The sequence below is a fragment of the Bidens hawaiensis genome, unplaced genomic scaffold (genome assembly GCF_021521415.1).
Source record: "Bidens hawaiensis isolate Kalapana, Puna unplaced genomic scaffold, B.hawaiensis_p1.1 tig00002866_1, whole genome shotgun sequence".
Taxonomy (NCBI): Eukaryota; Viridiplantae; Streptophyta; class Magnoliopsida; order Asterales; family Asteraceae; genus Bidens; species Bidens hawaiensis.
This window is the reverse complement of record NW_027491154.1, coordinates 506669-523891: the sequence shown is the minus strand read 5'-3', so window position 1 is coordinate 523891 and position 17223 is coordinate 506669. Positions and strand designations below refer to the sequence as shown.

At 36.1% G+C, this 17223-nt stretch overlaps 1 protein-coding gene and 1 pseudogene across 2 annotated transcripts; one reads left to right on the top strand and one right to left on the bottom strand.

The window, feature by feature from the left end:
- Window positions 1–502: 502 nt before the first annotated feature.
- On the top strand, window positions 503–4630 carry LOC143621501 (uncharacterized). Its single transcript, XM_077092908.1, has 2 exons — window positions 503–3122; window positions 3933–4630. Exons 1-2 carry the CDS (start codon window positions 518–520, stop codon window positions 4346–4348), a joined length of 3021 nt encoding a protein of 1006 aa, XP_076949023.1. The 5' UTR covers window positions 503–517; the 3' UTR covers window positions 4349–4630.
- Window positions 4631–8449: 3819 nt separating this feature from the next.
- On the bottom strand, window positions 8450–16617 carry LOC143621502 (calcineurin-binding protein 1-like; annotated as a pseudogene). The gene is made up of 20 exons (XR_013151534.1): window positions 16496–16617; window positions 16322–16396; window positions 15632–15751; window positions 15504–15544; window positions 15158–15369; window positions 13389–15084; window positions 13007–13222; window positions 12476–12923; window positions 12160–12393; window positions 11862–12072; window positions 11634–11789; window positions 11409–11566; window positions 11154–11346; window positions 10745–11067; window positions 10462–10642; window positions 10123–10354; window positions 9559–9963; window positions 9268–9520; window positions 9111–9189; window positions 8450–9034 (listed from the first exon to the last, which is right to left on the bottom strand). The product of XR_013151534.1 is annotated as a calcineurin-binding protein 1-like (transcript).
- Window positions 16618–17223: the final 606 nt, after the last annotated feature.

The window sequence follows — 17223 nt, the reverse complement described above, 5'->3', positions numbered from 1 at the left end:
GTAATGTTTAAATCTTAACTTGATATTAATATTAAAAAAAGAGAATGAGACATTATGGCCTATACGAAGAATTTAGTTAATCCATGGATAATTATAAGCATGTTGTACAATACGAGATGCTAGCGCCTATACAAGTGGACAGACCTTTAGAGGCATACACGACTCAAATAGACGTGTCAACTTAGAGGCTGATACTTCGGTACCATTGTCGTACACGCAATGTCTAATCGACTCGTATAAACGTATAAACCACAAGAAAGATGTCCAAATATAACATCTCATACGTTTACGAGACTTTGTACTTCTTTATCCCCTAGATTATACGATGTGATACCTGATGATACCGATATAATGTACTTCTGTAGCACTTTAAAGTGGTAGAATAGTAAATAAACACATACCATAGGGTCCTATATCTAATCTACCAACATTTAAACCGGCTGGCCGGGCAAACATCAAAATAATAATAAAACGTGCCATTTTATTATTACAACAAAAAACATAACCTCGCCGGAAAATGACGTCACCACATCTTATCATCATCTTCATCCTCATTATTCTCACTTCCGGCGTACATTCACAGCAGTTCTCAGCTTCCGAACGGTCAATCCTCCTTAACCTGAAGCAAACCTGGTCGGACCCACCAACGCTAGCCCACTGGAACGCCACGTCATCACCATGCACATGGCCGGAGATCCTCTGCCGGAACAACTCCGTCACCGAACTTCAACTTCCGAGCAAGCAACTCATGGGTTTCATCCCGCCATTCATCTGCGACCTTGTAAACCTCGAAACAGTGAATTTACACGATAATCTCATCGGCGGTGAGTTCCCTACGGTTTTCTACAACTGTTCGAACCTAATTGAACTCGATATCTCGATGAATATGTTCGTCGGAACCTTGCCGGACGATATCGACAAGCTAATTCACCTCAAAACGGCGGAATTTGGAAGTAATAACTTCACCGGAGACATACCGCCGGCGATTGGAAACTTAACGGCGTTAACGTCGTTACTGCTGTACCAAAACTTATTCAACGGAAGCATACCTTCGGAAATAGGAAACTTAACGAATCTTGAAACGTTAGGGTTAGCTTATAACGGGTTTTTTAACCCGGTTATACCGCCGGAGTTCGGTAAGCTTAATAACTTGAAGACGTTATGGATGCCGGCGAGTAATTTAGTGGGTCAAATACCGGAATCGTTGACTAATTTGGTCAAACTTGAGTTACTGGATTTGAGTTTAAATAATTTACAAGGTGAAATACCTTCTGGGTTGTTTTTATTACCGAGTTTAAATCAATTGTTCTTGTATAAAAATAATTTATCCGGTCAACTTCCGGTGGTGGTTCAGTCAACCAATTTGACTCAAATTGATATCTCAATGAATACTTTGACCGGCTCAATTTCAGAAGATTTTGGAAAATTAAAAAGCCTTGAGGTTTTTAATTTATATTCGAATCAATTCTCCGGCGAGATTCCGGCGAGTGTGGCGAAGCTTCCGGCGTTGAGGATTTTTAGAGTTTTTAGAAATAATCTCACCGGAGATATTCCGCCGGAGTTTGGTCTTCACTCCAAGCTTGAATCTTTTGAGGTTTCCGATAACCAACTCACCGGAAACTTGCCGGAGAATTTGTGTGCCGGTGGGGTTTTGACCGGGGTGATTGCTTTTGCTAATAATCTCACCGGGGAGTTGCCGAAGTCTTTCGAAAGTTGTGATAGGGTTACCGCGATACAATTGTATGATAATAAGTTTTCCGGTGAGATTCCGGCTGGTGTTTGGATGTTAAAGAATGTTTCAAGTTTGAGGCTTTCCGGTAACCAATTCTCCGGTGAGCTTCCGAGTAAGGTTAATTGGAATTTGTCTAGATTGGAGATTAGTGATAATAAGTTTTCCGGTGAGATTCCGCGGGAGATTGCTACTTGGGGGAAGCTTAATGTGTTCAAAGCTAGTAACAATATGTTTTCGGGCGAAATCCCACCGGAGTTTACTACTTTGTCGGAGTTAACTGTGCTTTACCTTGACGGAAACTCGCTTTCCGGTGGGCTTCCGGTGGAGTTTAAGTCATGGAAAGCGTTAACCGATTTGAATCTTGCACGAAACAATCTCTCGGGTTCGATTCCATCGTCGATCAGTTCGTTACAGGATTTGTTAGAACTCGATTTATCCGAAAACCAATTTTCAGGTGAAATACCGTCGGAGTTGGGGAATCTCCGGTTGACAAGTTTGAATCTTTCTTCGAATAAACTCACCGGAAAAATCCCGAAATCTTTTGATAATATGGCTTATCAAAACAGTTTCTTTAACAACCCGAACCTTTGTTCCGCTTCACAAATCTCCAACTTGAATAACTGTTATCCGAAGAACTCGCACTCGAAAAAATTCTCACCCAAAATCATAGCCATGATCACCATCCTATCGGTGTTCGTTCTACTCGCAGCTGTCCTGTTTGCGTTATTCGTGTTTAGAGATCACCAAAACAAGAAACCGAAACGAATCCGGACCACGTGGAAACTAACCTCATTCCATAAGATGGATTTTACTGAAACAAATATATTATCTTGCATGAATGAAAGTAATGTGATTGGTTCCGGTGGTGCGGGCAAAGTGTACCGGATTGAGGTTGGTCCACCACGAGGTTATGTGGCGGTTAAGCGGATTTGGAATAATAAAAAGGTGGATCAAACTCAGGAGAATGAGTTTACGTCCGAGGTTCAAATATTGGGTTCAATTCGTCACTCGAATATAGTGAAACTGTTATGTTGTTTGTCGAGTTTGAACTCGAAGCTTTTGGTTTATGAGTACTTGGTGCACCAGAGTCTGGACAAATGGTTACATGGGAAGAAGAGGAAACCTGAGCCTGGTTTGGTTCCAGGGTTTGTATTGGACTGGCCGAGGCGGTTGCATATTGCAACGGGTGCAGCGCAAGGGCTTTGCTACATGCATCATGATTGTTCGCCACCAATTGTGCATAGAGATGTGAAGTCGAGTAATATTTTGTTGGATTCTGAATTCAATGCGAAAATTGCTGATTTTGGACTGGCGAGGATTTTGGAAAAGCCGAAGCCTGGTGAACGGGGCATGGCTAATGTCGTTGGCTCGATGGGTTATTTTGCTCCTGGTAAGAACTCTTTCCTATCACTCCTTTGACTTTTAATCTTAACTCAGTTTTGTTTAGTTTGTTTGACCATTAAAGTTAGCGTGTTAAACGGGTCGTATTCGTGTTAAACACGAACCAAAAGTTCATGTCAAATATTAATCTGAAAACGACATGAGCTTTCACTAGTAATCACGCACATGACCCATTTAAGCAATTTAACACAAAAAATTGTGTTTTACATATTAATGTTCTAAAATTATAATTTGTAAAAACAAAGGTATAAATGTATATAAAACTTGACACTCATTTCTTTTAGAAAATCACCACATTGTCCATTTTGACCAAGAAGTTAACAAAATAGTCACAGACTTTTTAAGATTACCAATATATTATGGCGCGACTTGTGTCTGGTGCATCAGATCGTAGTCCACTAAAACGTGGCAGCCGAGAAAATTGTCGCAACAGACTCCGTCTATTGCATCGTGACGCAGGGTGTTGACACATGGCGGCATGTTATCAGTTGACATTATTTAAAATTGAAAAGAAGAAAAAGTCAAATGGCTATTTTTATAACTTTAAAAAGTCAATGATATATTGTTAATTATGTTGGTCAAAATGAATATTATAGTGATTTTCCTTTCTATTTTTTTATAATCTTGTAACATTAGTTATAAAATGATCTATCAGTTTAAGCATGACATACCACAGTTTAAAATAAGTACATAATTAAACAGGTTAATCTTGATCCCGCCCGGCCATTTACCTAATGTTAGGTACTATGTCATGTCAAAATCCACTCCCTTACTTAAAAGTCAACGTGTTTGATTGCAGAGTACGCTTACACAACAAGAATAAACGAACGGATAGACGTATACAGCTTCGGTGTGGTACTACTTGAACTCGTGACAGGACGAGAAGCAAACGAAGGAGACGAAGATTTAAACCTCGCCGAATGGGCATGGAAGCACTACGGAGAAGGTGATTCCGTGGCCGGGGCTTTAGATCCACAAATCAATGGTTTCATGGAGGAAATGAGCACTGTGTTCAAATTAGGCCTCATTTGCACAAGCACATTGCCATCAAGCAGACCGTCAATGAAGGACGTTCTCGAGATTCTTCGAAGATGCAACCCGCTTGATCAACTCCCGGAAGAGATGAAACAAGGACGAGAAGAGTTTGACGTCGCACCTCTTCTGAAGAAAGAAAGTTATGTCACTAGCTATCAAGAAACTGAGGAGATCTTCTAGTCCTAAAAGTGTAAGGTATTAGGGTCTTAGTTTTTTTGTCTCTCTGTATGTTAGGTTACTCGCGAAATGTACGTGATGTGTGCAAAGAGATCATTCTTACACATTATTTCTCGTGTTAGCGATCTCAAATACCAAATGAATGTATAGTAATAGTAGATACATGATTTTAAAGTCGCGTGTGTAATAGTTATGTGTGAAACTGTTATAATGCTATAGTAGAAATGAGTTCGTTTGTCTACTTTTACTCGCATATTAATAGTTTAGTCGGATAAGAATATATAAACTATAAGTTACGCGAGTATAAATACGCAAACGTTTTGTGTATACATATATCTAAATTAATATAAGGCTGGCAAAAAAGAAAAAAAAAAAGATGATATGAATTATTGAATGGTAGATGGATGATGGTATAGTGATTCAAATAATCAAATGTGACAATGAGACTTTTCAGCTTTTAAAAGGTTTTTTTTTTTGCTTTTGGTTAGCCATGTGTTTATATAAATATGATATCTTTCATTTCCTTTGCTGAAATATGTGGCAACAAACCAGTTTCTTCGAAGTGTAATCAATTCAACCCCCCATTGAATCCATTTGCATGCAAAGTCTAGTTTATGGAGGTCCAAATTTTCCAAAAGATAATGAAAACACTCAATGCTTTTGTGACTATACCTTCTTTTTAGTGTAAGAAAACTATAAATAAAAAATAAAACAATTATCATAAACATGATATACAAAAACAAATCAAATAAAAAGGAAAAAAAGGGAAGAGACTCAGAGAGATTTCAATAGGTCCGTAAGACAACACGTAGTGGGCTCGTTTAGGACTCCACAACGAGCCAAACACCGCCCCAGGCCCCTTGTTTTGTTGGGGTTTGTTGCATTTACAACGTCTGTTTCGCACGGTGGTGGGACCAGAAGCTTTTCCCCCCTTCGTTTTGCATCGTCTTCGCCAACCACTACGAGTGATAAAGGATCAAGATAAAGACGACTGAGTAAACTTGATATTTGGGTACTGTCACCACAAAGAACTTTAAAAGAAAATTATTTATATCTTCCTAGCATATTGAATCGGAAAGTACGAAGTTTCATAATTTGTGTTAAATACATCTGTTACATCTACTCATCCCACGATTCCGAATCAACAGACCCCGTTACCGAGATATATATCATCCAACTAGTATTTGGGGTGTTTTTTCTTGAACTAAAGTCTCATATACAGTTGTCAGAGGTGGGATCGCACCTATCTCAATAAAGTTTATGATTGGTTTGAAGAGCGTCTCGAGATTCAGACGATTGCGAATGATGTAACTAGTAAAATGTTCCGCCTCATGTAAACAAATATATTATATTGTCTAGTACAAGCGGCTAAACGATTTGCTATAACCTTTTACTATTGTCTGATTGTTAATGATGATTTTGCTTATATTCAATACATAATGACTAAAGCTAATTTCAGTTGGTTAATCCAGTCAGGTCATCGATGGTCAGCAAGTATGATAGTCTAATGAGTGACATGACCTGACCCATAACAAATCTGACCGAAAAATCTTTAATCAAATGACGAACATTCAGACACTAAATATTAGTGGTCTCTTTAACAAAAATTTATGGGTCCGTCACCATCTATTAACTTAATCTACTAAAGATGAAACAAATTTGGAAAATGACATTATATAAACTCACTTTTTGAAGTGTTGAGAGTGAGGTAGTATCATGTTGGCATATTGCAAACGTACGTAAGGTATGTTCTGGATGAAGTTACGTCATCAGTGATTCATGCATACGTCTGTTATTGCATAGTGCAACTTGGAGATGGAATATTAATCAACCAACCATAATCATAGAGTTTAATAGTTACCATCCATTTATTTAAAAATTGAGTTCATTGGAGTTATATAAAACCACATTCATCAATTTGGGTTAATGGGTTACTATATATTGATTAAATTATTATTTTCTTTTCTTTTGAAACTTTAAATAAATCGATAAATATTTTGAACTAGAATTATTGGCTTCGGGTGAAACTGTATACATTTGGGTGGAGAGCTATCACGTCCCATTAAACGTAACATTTTAAACAACTCTAACGTTTGTTGTATATGTTGATCAGTCGGAATCTGTTGAATGTTGATCCCTTGTTAACGGGGTGTTATGTGGCGACAATGGTGTGGCAAGACATTAGTATTAGTAGTTGGTCGTTGGTTTAATATACCCCCTATTTTTGTTTTTTCCGTTGTTGATCTCCAATCTTTGCTTTTTCCATGTATCGATAGTGTTGGTTGCCTGTCGGAGCTTTATGGCGTGCCCGTAACAATCTCATATTTTTGGTTTGCTGTTGTAATGCCCCTCCTAGTTGCTTGCTAGCGAGTCGGTTGGCCTTTTTTTTGTTAATGAAATTTGTCGTTGAAAAATAAAGGTTAATAGGTCGGTGATCAAGTCATGGTCAAGTCTTAACATTAAATTCAGAGTCAGTTACGTTTTTATTGTAGGCAGATTGAATTTTCAAGTGAGATTTTGATTTTTCTAATTTGAGTTTTTGAGACTGAAGTCGAAGTCTTACTTTCGTGTATTGTAGCTTAAATCTTGAGATAAAATCATTAAAATTTGTAGTGAGAGTCTTCTCAAGTTATTTATTGTGCAAATGTATTTTTGCACTATCCATTCAACGAAATCTACAATAATAATTCGTATGTAACAGTACACGAGAGATAATCAAAATACTGAATACTACCCAAACACCATATGATGAGTTAACATACAATAATTACTAAACGTACATTAGGTAAGCGAATTACGCTCAAGGATGAAGAAACAAATACGCTAAAATCAAATTCTAAACCTTAAACTAAAACGTTCAAGGTTAAAACCTAATTGGATATAGATTATCCTTTCAAGGTTAAAACAAATTATCCTCAAGTCAAAAATTGTATTTATTGAAGATCCAGATGTGTTTGTTTGGATGAACTGACGATTAATTGGATATAGATTGATGATTTCGAGATCATGTGATATTATTTCATGGATCAATTTCAAAGGTTAACATGTCGTTTACCATTTTGATGATTGAGGCACAAATCAAACATCACATAAACAGAATTTGATATGGAAACAGATTGAGAACATGGAGAATTAGTTCAAAGCTTGAACGACGATGATGAATTTCAACCCTAGGTGAGGAGACAACGGTGATAAAGTTCAGGGCTCGTGCGTTTTTTTGACATTGAAAGGTGGTGGTAGTTTCGTACGTAATGTATGATAAGAGATTATTGTATTAGGTCATTTACCTTTCTAAAGGTTGGTGCATTAATATGCGAATGCCACGCGGAACATTCAAATATCGTGATTATATTAATGCATGTCCATATATGTGTTCTAACATTCATAGGATCATAACGTGCACTAAATCCAAATCATCATGAAAGATATTGATCTTTACATACATAACAAGAGCAAATTTAGCTAAGTATGGTCGACTTATAAGTTTCTATATATCACCATGATTTCAATTCATTAGACCATGGCAAAACTAACAATAGGGAGTCTTTTGTCCTTAGGTGGACTAAAATTTGGATCCCCGATATTTCCACTTTCTTATAGTTTGACCTCTTAATTTGTCGATAACAGAATAATTAAATGAAATATAAAGTAGATGCCTATATATGCATTCATGCCCATATATGCGAGATTCTAATTCCACCATTGCTTAGCACGTTTGCGCACCATTTTGGATGTTAGGAATGCCAATTCTGAAATATGTTAATTTATTTTATTTTTATTTTGTTTAATCCCAAAAAAATCTTATAGTCGTATTTCTTTTACTTGTTAATATGTTTTAATGAAGAAGTTAAGCATATGCTACAACGGGATTTGATTTAATACCCTTATTTCAATAGCTAGTTCTAGTGCAAGCTACAAGAATTTGATTGCTACAAAGTAGTCCAAATATGACCACAAGTCACAAGTGCCACAAACACATTTGAAGCAACCAAAAATGCACATTTTAAAATATTTCAGAAATAAATTGTCATTCAAATCATTCAAATGTTTTGAAAAGAAAAACCATTGTTTGATAAGATTCCTATTTCAGTGAAACTGAAGCACTCTGATCCAAAATATAACCAAACAACCTACTTTGATACTTTCATTCTCAAAACATTACTTCCCCATCATCTAAAAACAAACAAATTTCTAACATCTAATAATCTAATATACATCTCTTCTTACACTCTACACTTCAATCATAGTAACAAAAATTAAAAAGGAACATTCTCATACAACACATGATACAAACAAACGCAACCAATTCTCTTTATTTCTTGCACAAACATCAAATTTGACAATCTGCTCTTTCTGCTGCTCGTGGCTCATCTGAATCGCCCTTTGTTCCATCACCACTGTTGCAATGAATCAGAAGTGGTAGTGCTGATGAAACTTTGCTGTTTTCACCAACATTATCCTCAGTTGACTGCAAGTTTGACCCGCAGTCAACCGAAGCAGCATGTGTCACAGTCTCGGGTTCTTGCAATGAAGCAGACGCCTCGTCACAATTAGTCCCAGTTTCAACCTTAGAGGACGGGTTTTCTTGACTTTTAGTTTCGGTGACGGAAGTAGGGTCCACATTCATTACACTAGTTGATGAAGTAGGTTCTTTTCCGCTTGATGTTCCAACCGCCTCCTTGCCTACACGTGACACGAATATGTTAATTTTGTTTTTATAAAATTAAAGCTAAGTTTTTAGACGGCATGATTTAGAAGGTTTTACTTGTTGGAGAAGCAATAACAGAGTGCATGCTGGGAGTTGGAGGTGTAGATAAAATTCCACCGCCCATCTTCATCTTTGACTGCAGTGAAGAAATGAAAGATTACTCGCTGAAGAAGCAACAGCATAACCGACATTAAAACAATGCAATTTGACTTACCTTTACAGTCTCTTCACAGTGCTTAATAATAACAGCTACATTTGTAAAACAGCGTCCGTGCAACAATGTGTAAGCCCACAACAAAAGCTTCTTTGAAGTACTCGGTTCAACAATGTCAACCGCGTGCACATTTGACTGGACATTTCCTTCTGTTGACTGCTGACATGGCACGACATACAGATGCAGACAAGATGGCAGCAATGCAGAACTGGAATCCCTATAGAAATTGTAACAGGATTTAAGAAGCATAGTATCTTCCAGTTTATCTTCCAGTTTATCTTGAAAATTGTAGCATCTTCCAGTTTATCTTCAGAGGGTCTTTTAATTACAGCATCCTTAATCTTTGACACCAAAGAACTCCATTTAGTTTCTAGAACTTTCAGATGGTCTGCATCATCAAAAGATGGTTTCCATAATTCGTCTGCGTGTAGGTCGATGCAAAGTAGTTGGGTATTTACAGAACCGCCATCTGACGGTTGGGCTTCTGTTGAAAATCTGGAATTTTGTGGTGTTATGGATGCCATACTGATAACAAGACTTCTACACCAAGCCATTGAAACATACTTATGAACTTTAGCACAGTTGCTATTTGACAACTTAGGGTTTTTCAACCGTTTTCTCATCTTCTCGTTTATTCCCTCTAATGCTTCTAACTTACAATTGGTCTCAAGTATTTGGATATACTTGAAAAGATACCTGCACAAACAATAAGATGCGTATCAAGTAGAAGTCACATATTTGACCTGTTTATTTGTAAATGGGCCCATTCAGATTATCCAATCACTAACAGATGAAACGGGTCAGACAGAAAGAATATCTTAAAAAAACAGGTCACGTGATTTAGAGGTAATTTACCCAAATAAGCTGTGCTTTCAGATAACTCTGGGCACTTGATTTCAGGCAAACTGCAAATATCTGACCATAAATTCATCTGCTCGATGTACAAAGAGAACATTTTCTCCAGAAGATGCTCTAAAGCAGTGCTATCAGTGTTTGTGCCAATCCCAATTTGATTATTGGAGGATACTATGGCTTTGATGTACCTCCCGAGAGCTATAGGAACAAGATCTTCAAGGCATAATGAGAACTGCATTTATAGATGATCCAGTACAGCTTGTTTCAGTAAAAGGAAATGATTTTGAATTCAAACTATGAAAATGCTTCGTTTTAGTGAAATACTTCAAAAACACATACCCGTTTATCTGCCCGAATAGAAATGTAAGCCCGTTCAAGTGTTGATATATCCCCGCTCTCTTCCAAAAGCTTCAGATAGAACAAAATATACTTCCTAATGCAAGTTATAAACTTACGTGAACTTTCCGCCAAATTAACTTCAAGAACGCGCTTATTCCCACTCGTGCCAGGTGTTTTGCGCCTGAAATACATAAAATGTGAAACTGAATACATACATCTAACAGATACATAATATATAAAATATAGCTTTCTTGAGATACAATAAAAGGTTATGTAGTTTTACCTTCCCTTTTTCTCCATACTATCAATTTCCCACATGTTAACTGTAAAAGAAGAGCGGGACGACTTAAAGCAAAAAGAAAGTTCATCTTTTGCCTTTTCTAAATCCCCGGTTTCACCTTTGTTGTAAAATCCTTGAGCAAGCATATATCTAGCCTTGTGAAAATGTTTGAGGTCTCCTTCAACACATATTTGCAAAGCAGAAAGACAATCATTGTAAAGTATGAGCCACGTATCTCCTGAATCTGATGTATCACAATTGGTTTTATCAAGAATGTTCATAACCATCTCCTTTGTTGATTGGTTAAAAGCATGTGTTGCAGCAATCTGAGAAACAAAGAACAATGCATCACTATATGATAAAAATTTAAACTTAAATGAGTGTCAACAAATGATGGAAAAGGGAATAGAACCTTTAAGGCTCCCTTATCATTTTTGTCACATGACCGAAGTAACTTCAAACGTGAAGCATGCATTCTATAGAACGGATCTACAGCTGACGGATTCAAAGCAATAGCCTTTTCATAATATACAAATGATGTCTCGCGTGAGTGTTTAAGCTTTTCACTAAGTTTCCCTAAGTAATAGACATAAGACCAATCTTCCCTGCTAACAAAAAAGAATGTTAGCATTGTAAATTAAAATATCAGATTTTAAAATAGCAATACCTCTGCGCAAAAGCCTTCTCAAAATGCTTCATAGAATTCTGACAAAACATTGTCCACTCAGCATCTTTTACTGGTAAGTTCAATCTTTGGTCATAAATTGGCACTACATTCTGAACACCATCATAATATACCAGTGCCAATAAATCATGAATCTCCCCCTGAAATCACACTTAAAACAGTTTAAAAAATCATAATTTTAATAATATCAAAATGATAAAACCTAACCTTTTGGATTGCTGTTTTTGCTAAAGCCAGAGTCATTAACAAACACCGTCTACTCCTCCTTCGACTCGTATCAACTCTTTGAGCAAAAGTTGCATTCTTTCTCCATCCTGTGACATTTATCTGCTTACTAACATCATTTAGCAACAAGTCCACTTCCTGCAAAGTAAATCTTAAAAATTTACAATATTTATTAAGCATATATGTTATAAGATCATATTATGACTTTACCTCATCATAAACGGTGGCAAGGCTTTGCCAACTCTCAAGACGTGAAGGGTTAAATAGCAAATCATATTTAAAAAGTTTCGCAGTTTGTTGTACAAACTCTTCGCCTTCTTTAGTGAGCACAAAACCAGCCCATTTATCAGTTGCACTCATTTCCTCTGATTGTGCTAGAAGATGATACAAGTTGCGATACACATCCATATACGGTTCAGAGCTACAATACCAGGTTTTCAGTATAGCATGATATAACAAATTATTAATTTAAAGCTGTGAGTTTGTATATTAATATAAAACCATATACCTCTCTATAGTTGTGGGCTGCTGTTTGAGAACTGCATTGTCTTGATATATGAATTTCATTATAACATCATGAAATCCATCGGATCCAGCCTCTTCCTACAACTTATTTTCACATAAATCTGGGTCGTCTTAAGAACTTTTCTATAGGGTTTCCATCCATCATATAATCAGGTGGTTGAGGAAAATGTTTGTGTATCGCTCTTAGTACTCTTCGCAGTTTAACCAATCCAGTTCTCTGAATATATATAAATATTGTGTAAATAGATTCTATAGAAACCATAAAAAAAAGAAGTGATTATAATATATGAGAAACTTACAGATGAAGCCTTAGCATATGGAAGAATGAATATACTGGAAAACATCTGCACATTGTTCTTTTGTCTGATAATCTCCATGGCTTGTGTTTTTGTGCATGGATAGATCATCTTCATACGATGAATCAGATCTAAGATGCAAACCATACAAACAAAAGAAACATTGATCTAAAGCAGTGTCTATTTCAATCTCAATATCTTCTTTTTCCTCTTCAGTTAGTTGTTTTCCAGATTCAAGAAACAGATTGCTTGCTTCTTCATTCGAATCACCTTCTTGGGAAACTTGGTCATCACATTTAGGGTTTACAGAGGTCGACTTAAGCTTCATGTCTAAATATAAAAGATGCTTTATTGCTAGTTTAAGAAACGATCCTTCTTCCTCTCCATCGCCACTCGCACAACAGATGCCATACTCAGCAAGCATATCATGAATTGCAATTATTAATTCAACCTGAAGAGAGAAAAATATTTCAAAAAGATATATACATATATGAGTTGATCAATTTCATTTAGAGTAAGACATGTGAAGCATACTTGAGTTTTCACAGGAACATTTGGATTCAAATGTTGAAGTCTGAAAAATACAATTGCAGCATCTACAAAACAGCCTTTTTCCCTTCTTTCTTTATCATTCAGATCATCAACTCCTAAGGTTTTCTTAGAAAAGCATATGCGTGTTATATGACACATAACTGCTAGCAGCAAAGATTGAATATCACCAATGATTTTCATAGGAACAACAGAACCATTCTGTGAACAAACACCAAAGGTATACAAAACTGTTTATGACTCTTGACACAAAAAGGAAGTGAACAAATTTGAACAGACTGAATCCTTTTAAAGATCTTTATTAAAAAAAGGAGATCATCTATAAACTTAAAGAGAGTAGTTTAACACTCAAAAACATTCAACTTACAATACTTCCACTAGGACTGGTGGAGTTCTTCAGCTCAAGGGTACATTGGGAAATTGCCTTAATTTCTTCAAATAAAAGGGGATGCAACCCTGTGGTTAACGTTTCATTTGATTCGGTTTTATCAGACGATTTGTGGGACCCGAAACGCTCTTCCACTCCGATTGCAGCCATGGAATAACTAAGTTTCTGCTTGTGGCATTTTAAGTAAATATTTGGATCTGCTGTCTTGGATTTCTCACATGCTTTGATTATAACATTGAGTGCAGACAACTCAGTTAAAGCAAGTTCATCACCATCTTTATCAAGAACAGATGGAGCTGAAACATTACCATCATCTTTTGGAAACAGAAGAGGATAAAGCAAGCTAATGCACTCTGAGTACATGTCTTTTTCAATCATGTCATTTACTGTATTTTTCATCAAAAAATCAACCTCTAACAAGTTAATTTCATGCAGAACCAAATCAACAGTCAGCTCATTCAATACCTTCAAATGTGGGAGACTGATAGAACCAAGAACATTCTGCCCCTTTTCATGGGATGTAAATAATGCCAATAAAACACCAAACTCTTTCTGGGCTTTTTCCTTATCACCATTAAAAATCGAAAACTTTCCACTTAGCCAGAAAAAAGGGCCCAAAAGGCCCGTTTATTGTCCAAAAGAGAACCAATTGAAGAATCGTCAGTCGGGTAATCTAAAGCTACAGATTCTATGACTTTACAAAGATGATAAGATGCCATTGACATGAAATCATTCGATGCTGACGTGGGTGATGATTGCATCCCAAATTCATAAGCTAGCTCAGCAAGAAAAAGACTGCATTCAGGGGTCCTCGTCTCCCCTGAATTCCTTAAAAAAACTTCTAACTCCAAAAACTTTGCAAATGTGTCCCGATGTGAAACTCCTCTAGATGCAATTTCCTCTAAGAGCAAGTGGCCAATATGATATGCACCACGATTATTTGATGTTTTAGATACAAACCTAGCAACGTCAACCGATTCATTGCTTTGAGTATCAGTCATAATCTCAGAAGATTCTGTAGTTTCTGATTCAACCATGATAAATGGTTCAAGAAACTGAGGAACAAGTTTGACTAGATCCTTAGGGGCTGTAGTATCTGTTTCTTCCTTATCAGGTTTCCTACTTCTAAGTCGACTGCTTCGTCTTTCTTGATGTGGTTCATCTAAAATGGTATCTGTGCTAGTATGCTCAACAGCCTTGTTCTCTATATTACTATTGTTTATTTTTTGTTTTCCAACAACATTGTCTGAACTAGAAGGCAGATGTATGATCAATCTAACATCCGCATATCTGTACAAGTCATGAGCTTCAGTTTTAGGGTCATTTCCATTCAATGGCATCAAGATCCCTAATAGCTCACCAGCAAGTGCTGTCCAAGAAGCTTCTGGAAGATGTAATGTTATATCCTGATTTAACCTTTTGGCGCTGCTGTCATTTAGGTCATCACTTGTTGCTTTTCTTTTGTCTAGAAATTTGAGTCGAACATGATGTGGTTCCAATTTGTCTATACCTCTTGGAGCAAAAGGAGTTGGTTCAGATTCTTCAATTACTTGTTTGACACGTAATGCACGAGAATGTGAAGGCCAATGCCTTATAATTAACTGGGAAACCGAAAGACACGCAACCTCATCACCGATAGCTATAAGAACTTCTAGAAGTTTCTCCATGCAATTCCCTAAATGCATCAACCAGAAATGTATTCAACAAAAGTCTTACAGTTAATAGCGTGTAGAACTTGAAGCACTTACAGTTGTTGGGACTACATAAAAGCCCTTGCTCAAATGCCCAACGAGAGATGCTTAACAAGCCCATCGAGCAAGACAATGTTCCCAACTGATTCCATACAACAGAATCTTTGGAATCTATGTCTACAGCTTGAAGATAGCATTGCAGTGCACTTTCATAACGGGTTGGTCCTTGTTGAAGAAATACAGTAGCAAGATTTTTCAGTGTTAGAAACCTGTGAATAAAAACATACACACTGGTAAGACAGGCGTTTAATGAATCTTACAAATCAAATCACAAAAGAGAACAAAGCAAGCATTTAATCAATAATAATGCGTAGTGAAAAAACAAACTGAGAAGTGAGCTAACCTAAGTTGCAGCAGATGGCCATCACTTCCACCATCATCGACCTGGAATAATTTTTTTTTTAAAGTTTAAGAAATCAATAGCAGAAAGTAAGTTGCATTATTATCATGCTGATAAAGTTATATTTTGACCTGGCCGTTTGGAAGAAGGGGATCTTTTAACACGCTTTCTAAAAGTTCACGAGCCTTTTCATATTCCTTTGCTTGTAACTTCAAAAGCCCTTCTTGATAGATTTGCGAAAGGCGAAATTCCTAGTGACAGAAAACTCACATAAACTCAAATCAATCGCACACGAGTAATTCTAGATAAACAAACAATATCACACCTTCAGTCTAGCACAAGTAATCAGTCAATGCTAACAAAAACATAAACAAAATAAACAATTCAGCAACATAACCCCTAAAATCTACGCCATAAACACATATACATCTAGGTTTCCTCATATCACAAACAACAATTCCATAAAAAATAAGGCGTACGTACAATAACATCCATGTATATACAAAAATTGATAAATTAGGGTTTCTGAGCTTCTTTGTAAACAAATATAATAAACAAACAAACAATATAACATCATTTCTTGCTTCAGTATAATGCAAACATATTGTTAATACAGTTAATCAGTCAATACTTAAAAAACACAAACAAAACTAACAATTCAGAAACATAAACCCTAAAATCTATAACACAAACACGAACAATTGATACATGTAGGGTTTCACTTTCCTTATAGCACAAATAATATCAGTCTATAAAAAATAATGTGTATGTAAGAATACATTATTATCGTATATTAATAAATATGTGAAATTAGGGTTTACTTGAGCTTCTTTGGTTGGAGCAAGTGGTTCCCATGGGTCCTTGGAGTCTGTATCGTTAATTGCTGCAATTGAGAACTGAATAACAACAGCATCGATAAATTAATTGGTGAATTAGTAATGAATTTGAAGAGAATTGAATAATAATAATATGAGGAGGTTGAAGGAAGAGAGTACCATGGTGTTCGATGAAGGTTTTAGCGATTATTATTATTATTATTATTGTTTAGGCGGGTATGTGCGAGTGTTGAATCACACACACGCTTGTTTTTCGCTTTCTCTTCTCACTAATGTTTGTTCACTTTTGTCTTTTTATTTTTGGATTTCTACAAGTTATGTCCCTATAGTATTTGACTATTTACTGAAGTTTGGTTACAAATTTTTCTTTTTTTTTAAATGATTTGAGTAAATAAAAAGATGATCATCCAGATTAGTATTGTGTGTTTATACTTTATTAAAAGTTTTATGTTTTGTAAATTTAAATGTTACTAGTTGGTTGAGAATCTTGAAGGGTTAAAGTTGGACAAGCGTGAAGTATGTGGGTTTTTATTGCTGACGACTGGTTCGTAAAGGGTTGTATATAAAAATTGATTAACTATAAGGTCATGGTTGAAGCTAGAGCATTCACATCCCTTCCATCATCTTTAACCCTATAATTTAACAAAAAAACACTTCTTTTTAAAATTTGCCTTTCATTTTAAAGAACACCTCACATCATATCCTCTATATTTATCTCCATATTCTTTTTTTTATTATTTTTTCTCTTTCTACTCATTAACAATTTTAACTACTTACTGTTTTGTCTTATTATATTTTTCTTCTAAAAACGTTAAATGAGCCTAAGCTCGGCTCAAACTTGTATTATTTTAAACCAAACATTATAATCAATATGGCCATATGGGTTG

Coding starts and splice junctions, on each gene's coding strand:
- LOC143621501 (XM_077092908.1), top strand. CDS start 518: ATGACGTCACCACATCTTATCATCATCTTCATCCTCATTATTCTCACT. Junction 3,123..3,932: donor GATGGGTTATTTTGCTCCTG/GTAAGAACTCTT, acceptor GTTTGATTGCAG/AGTACGCTTACACAACAAGA.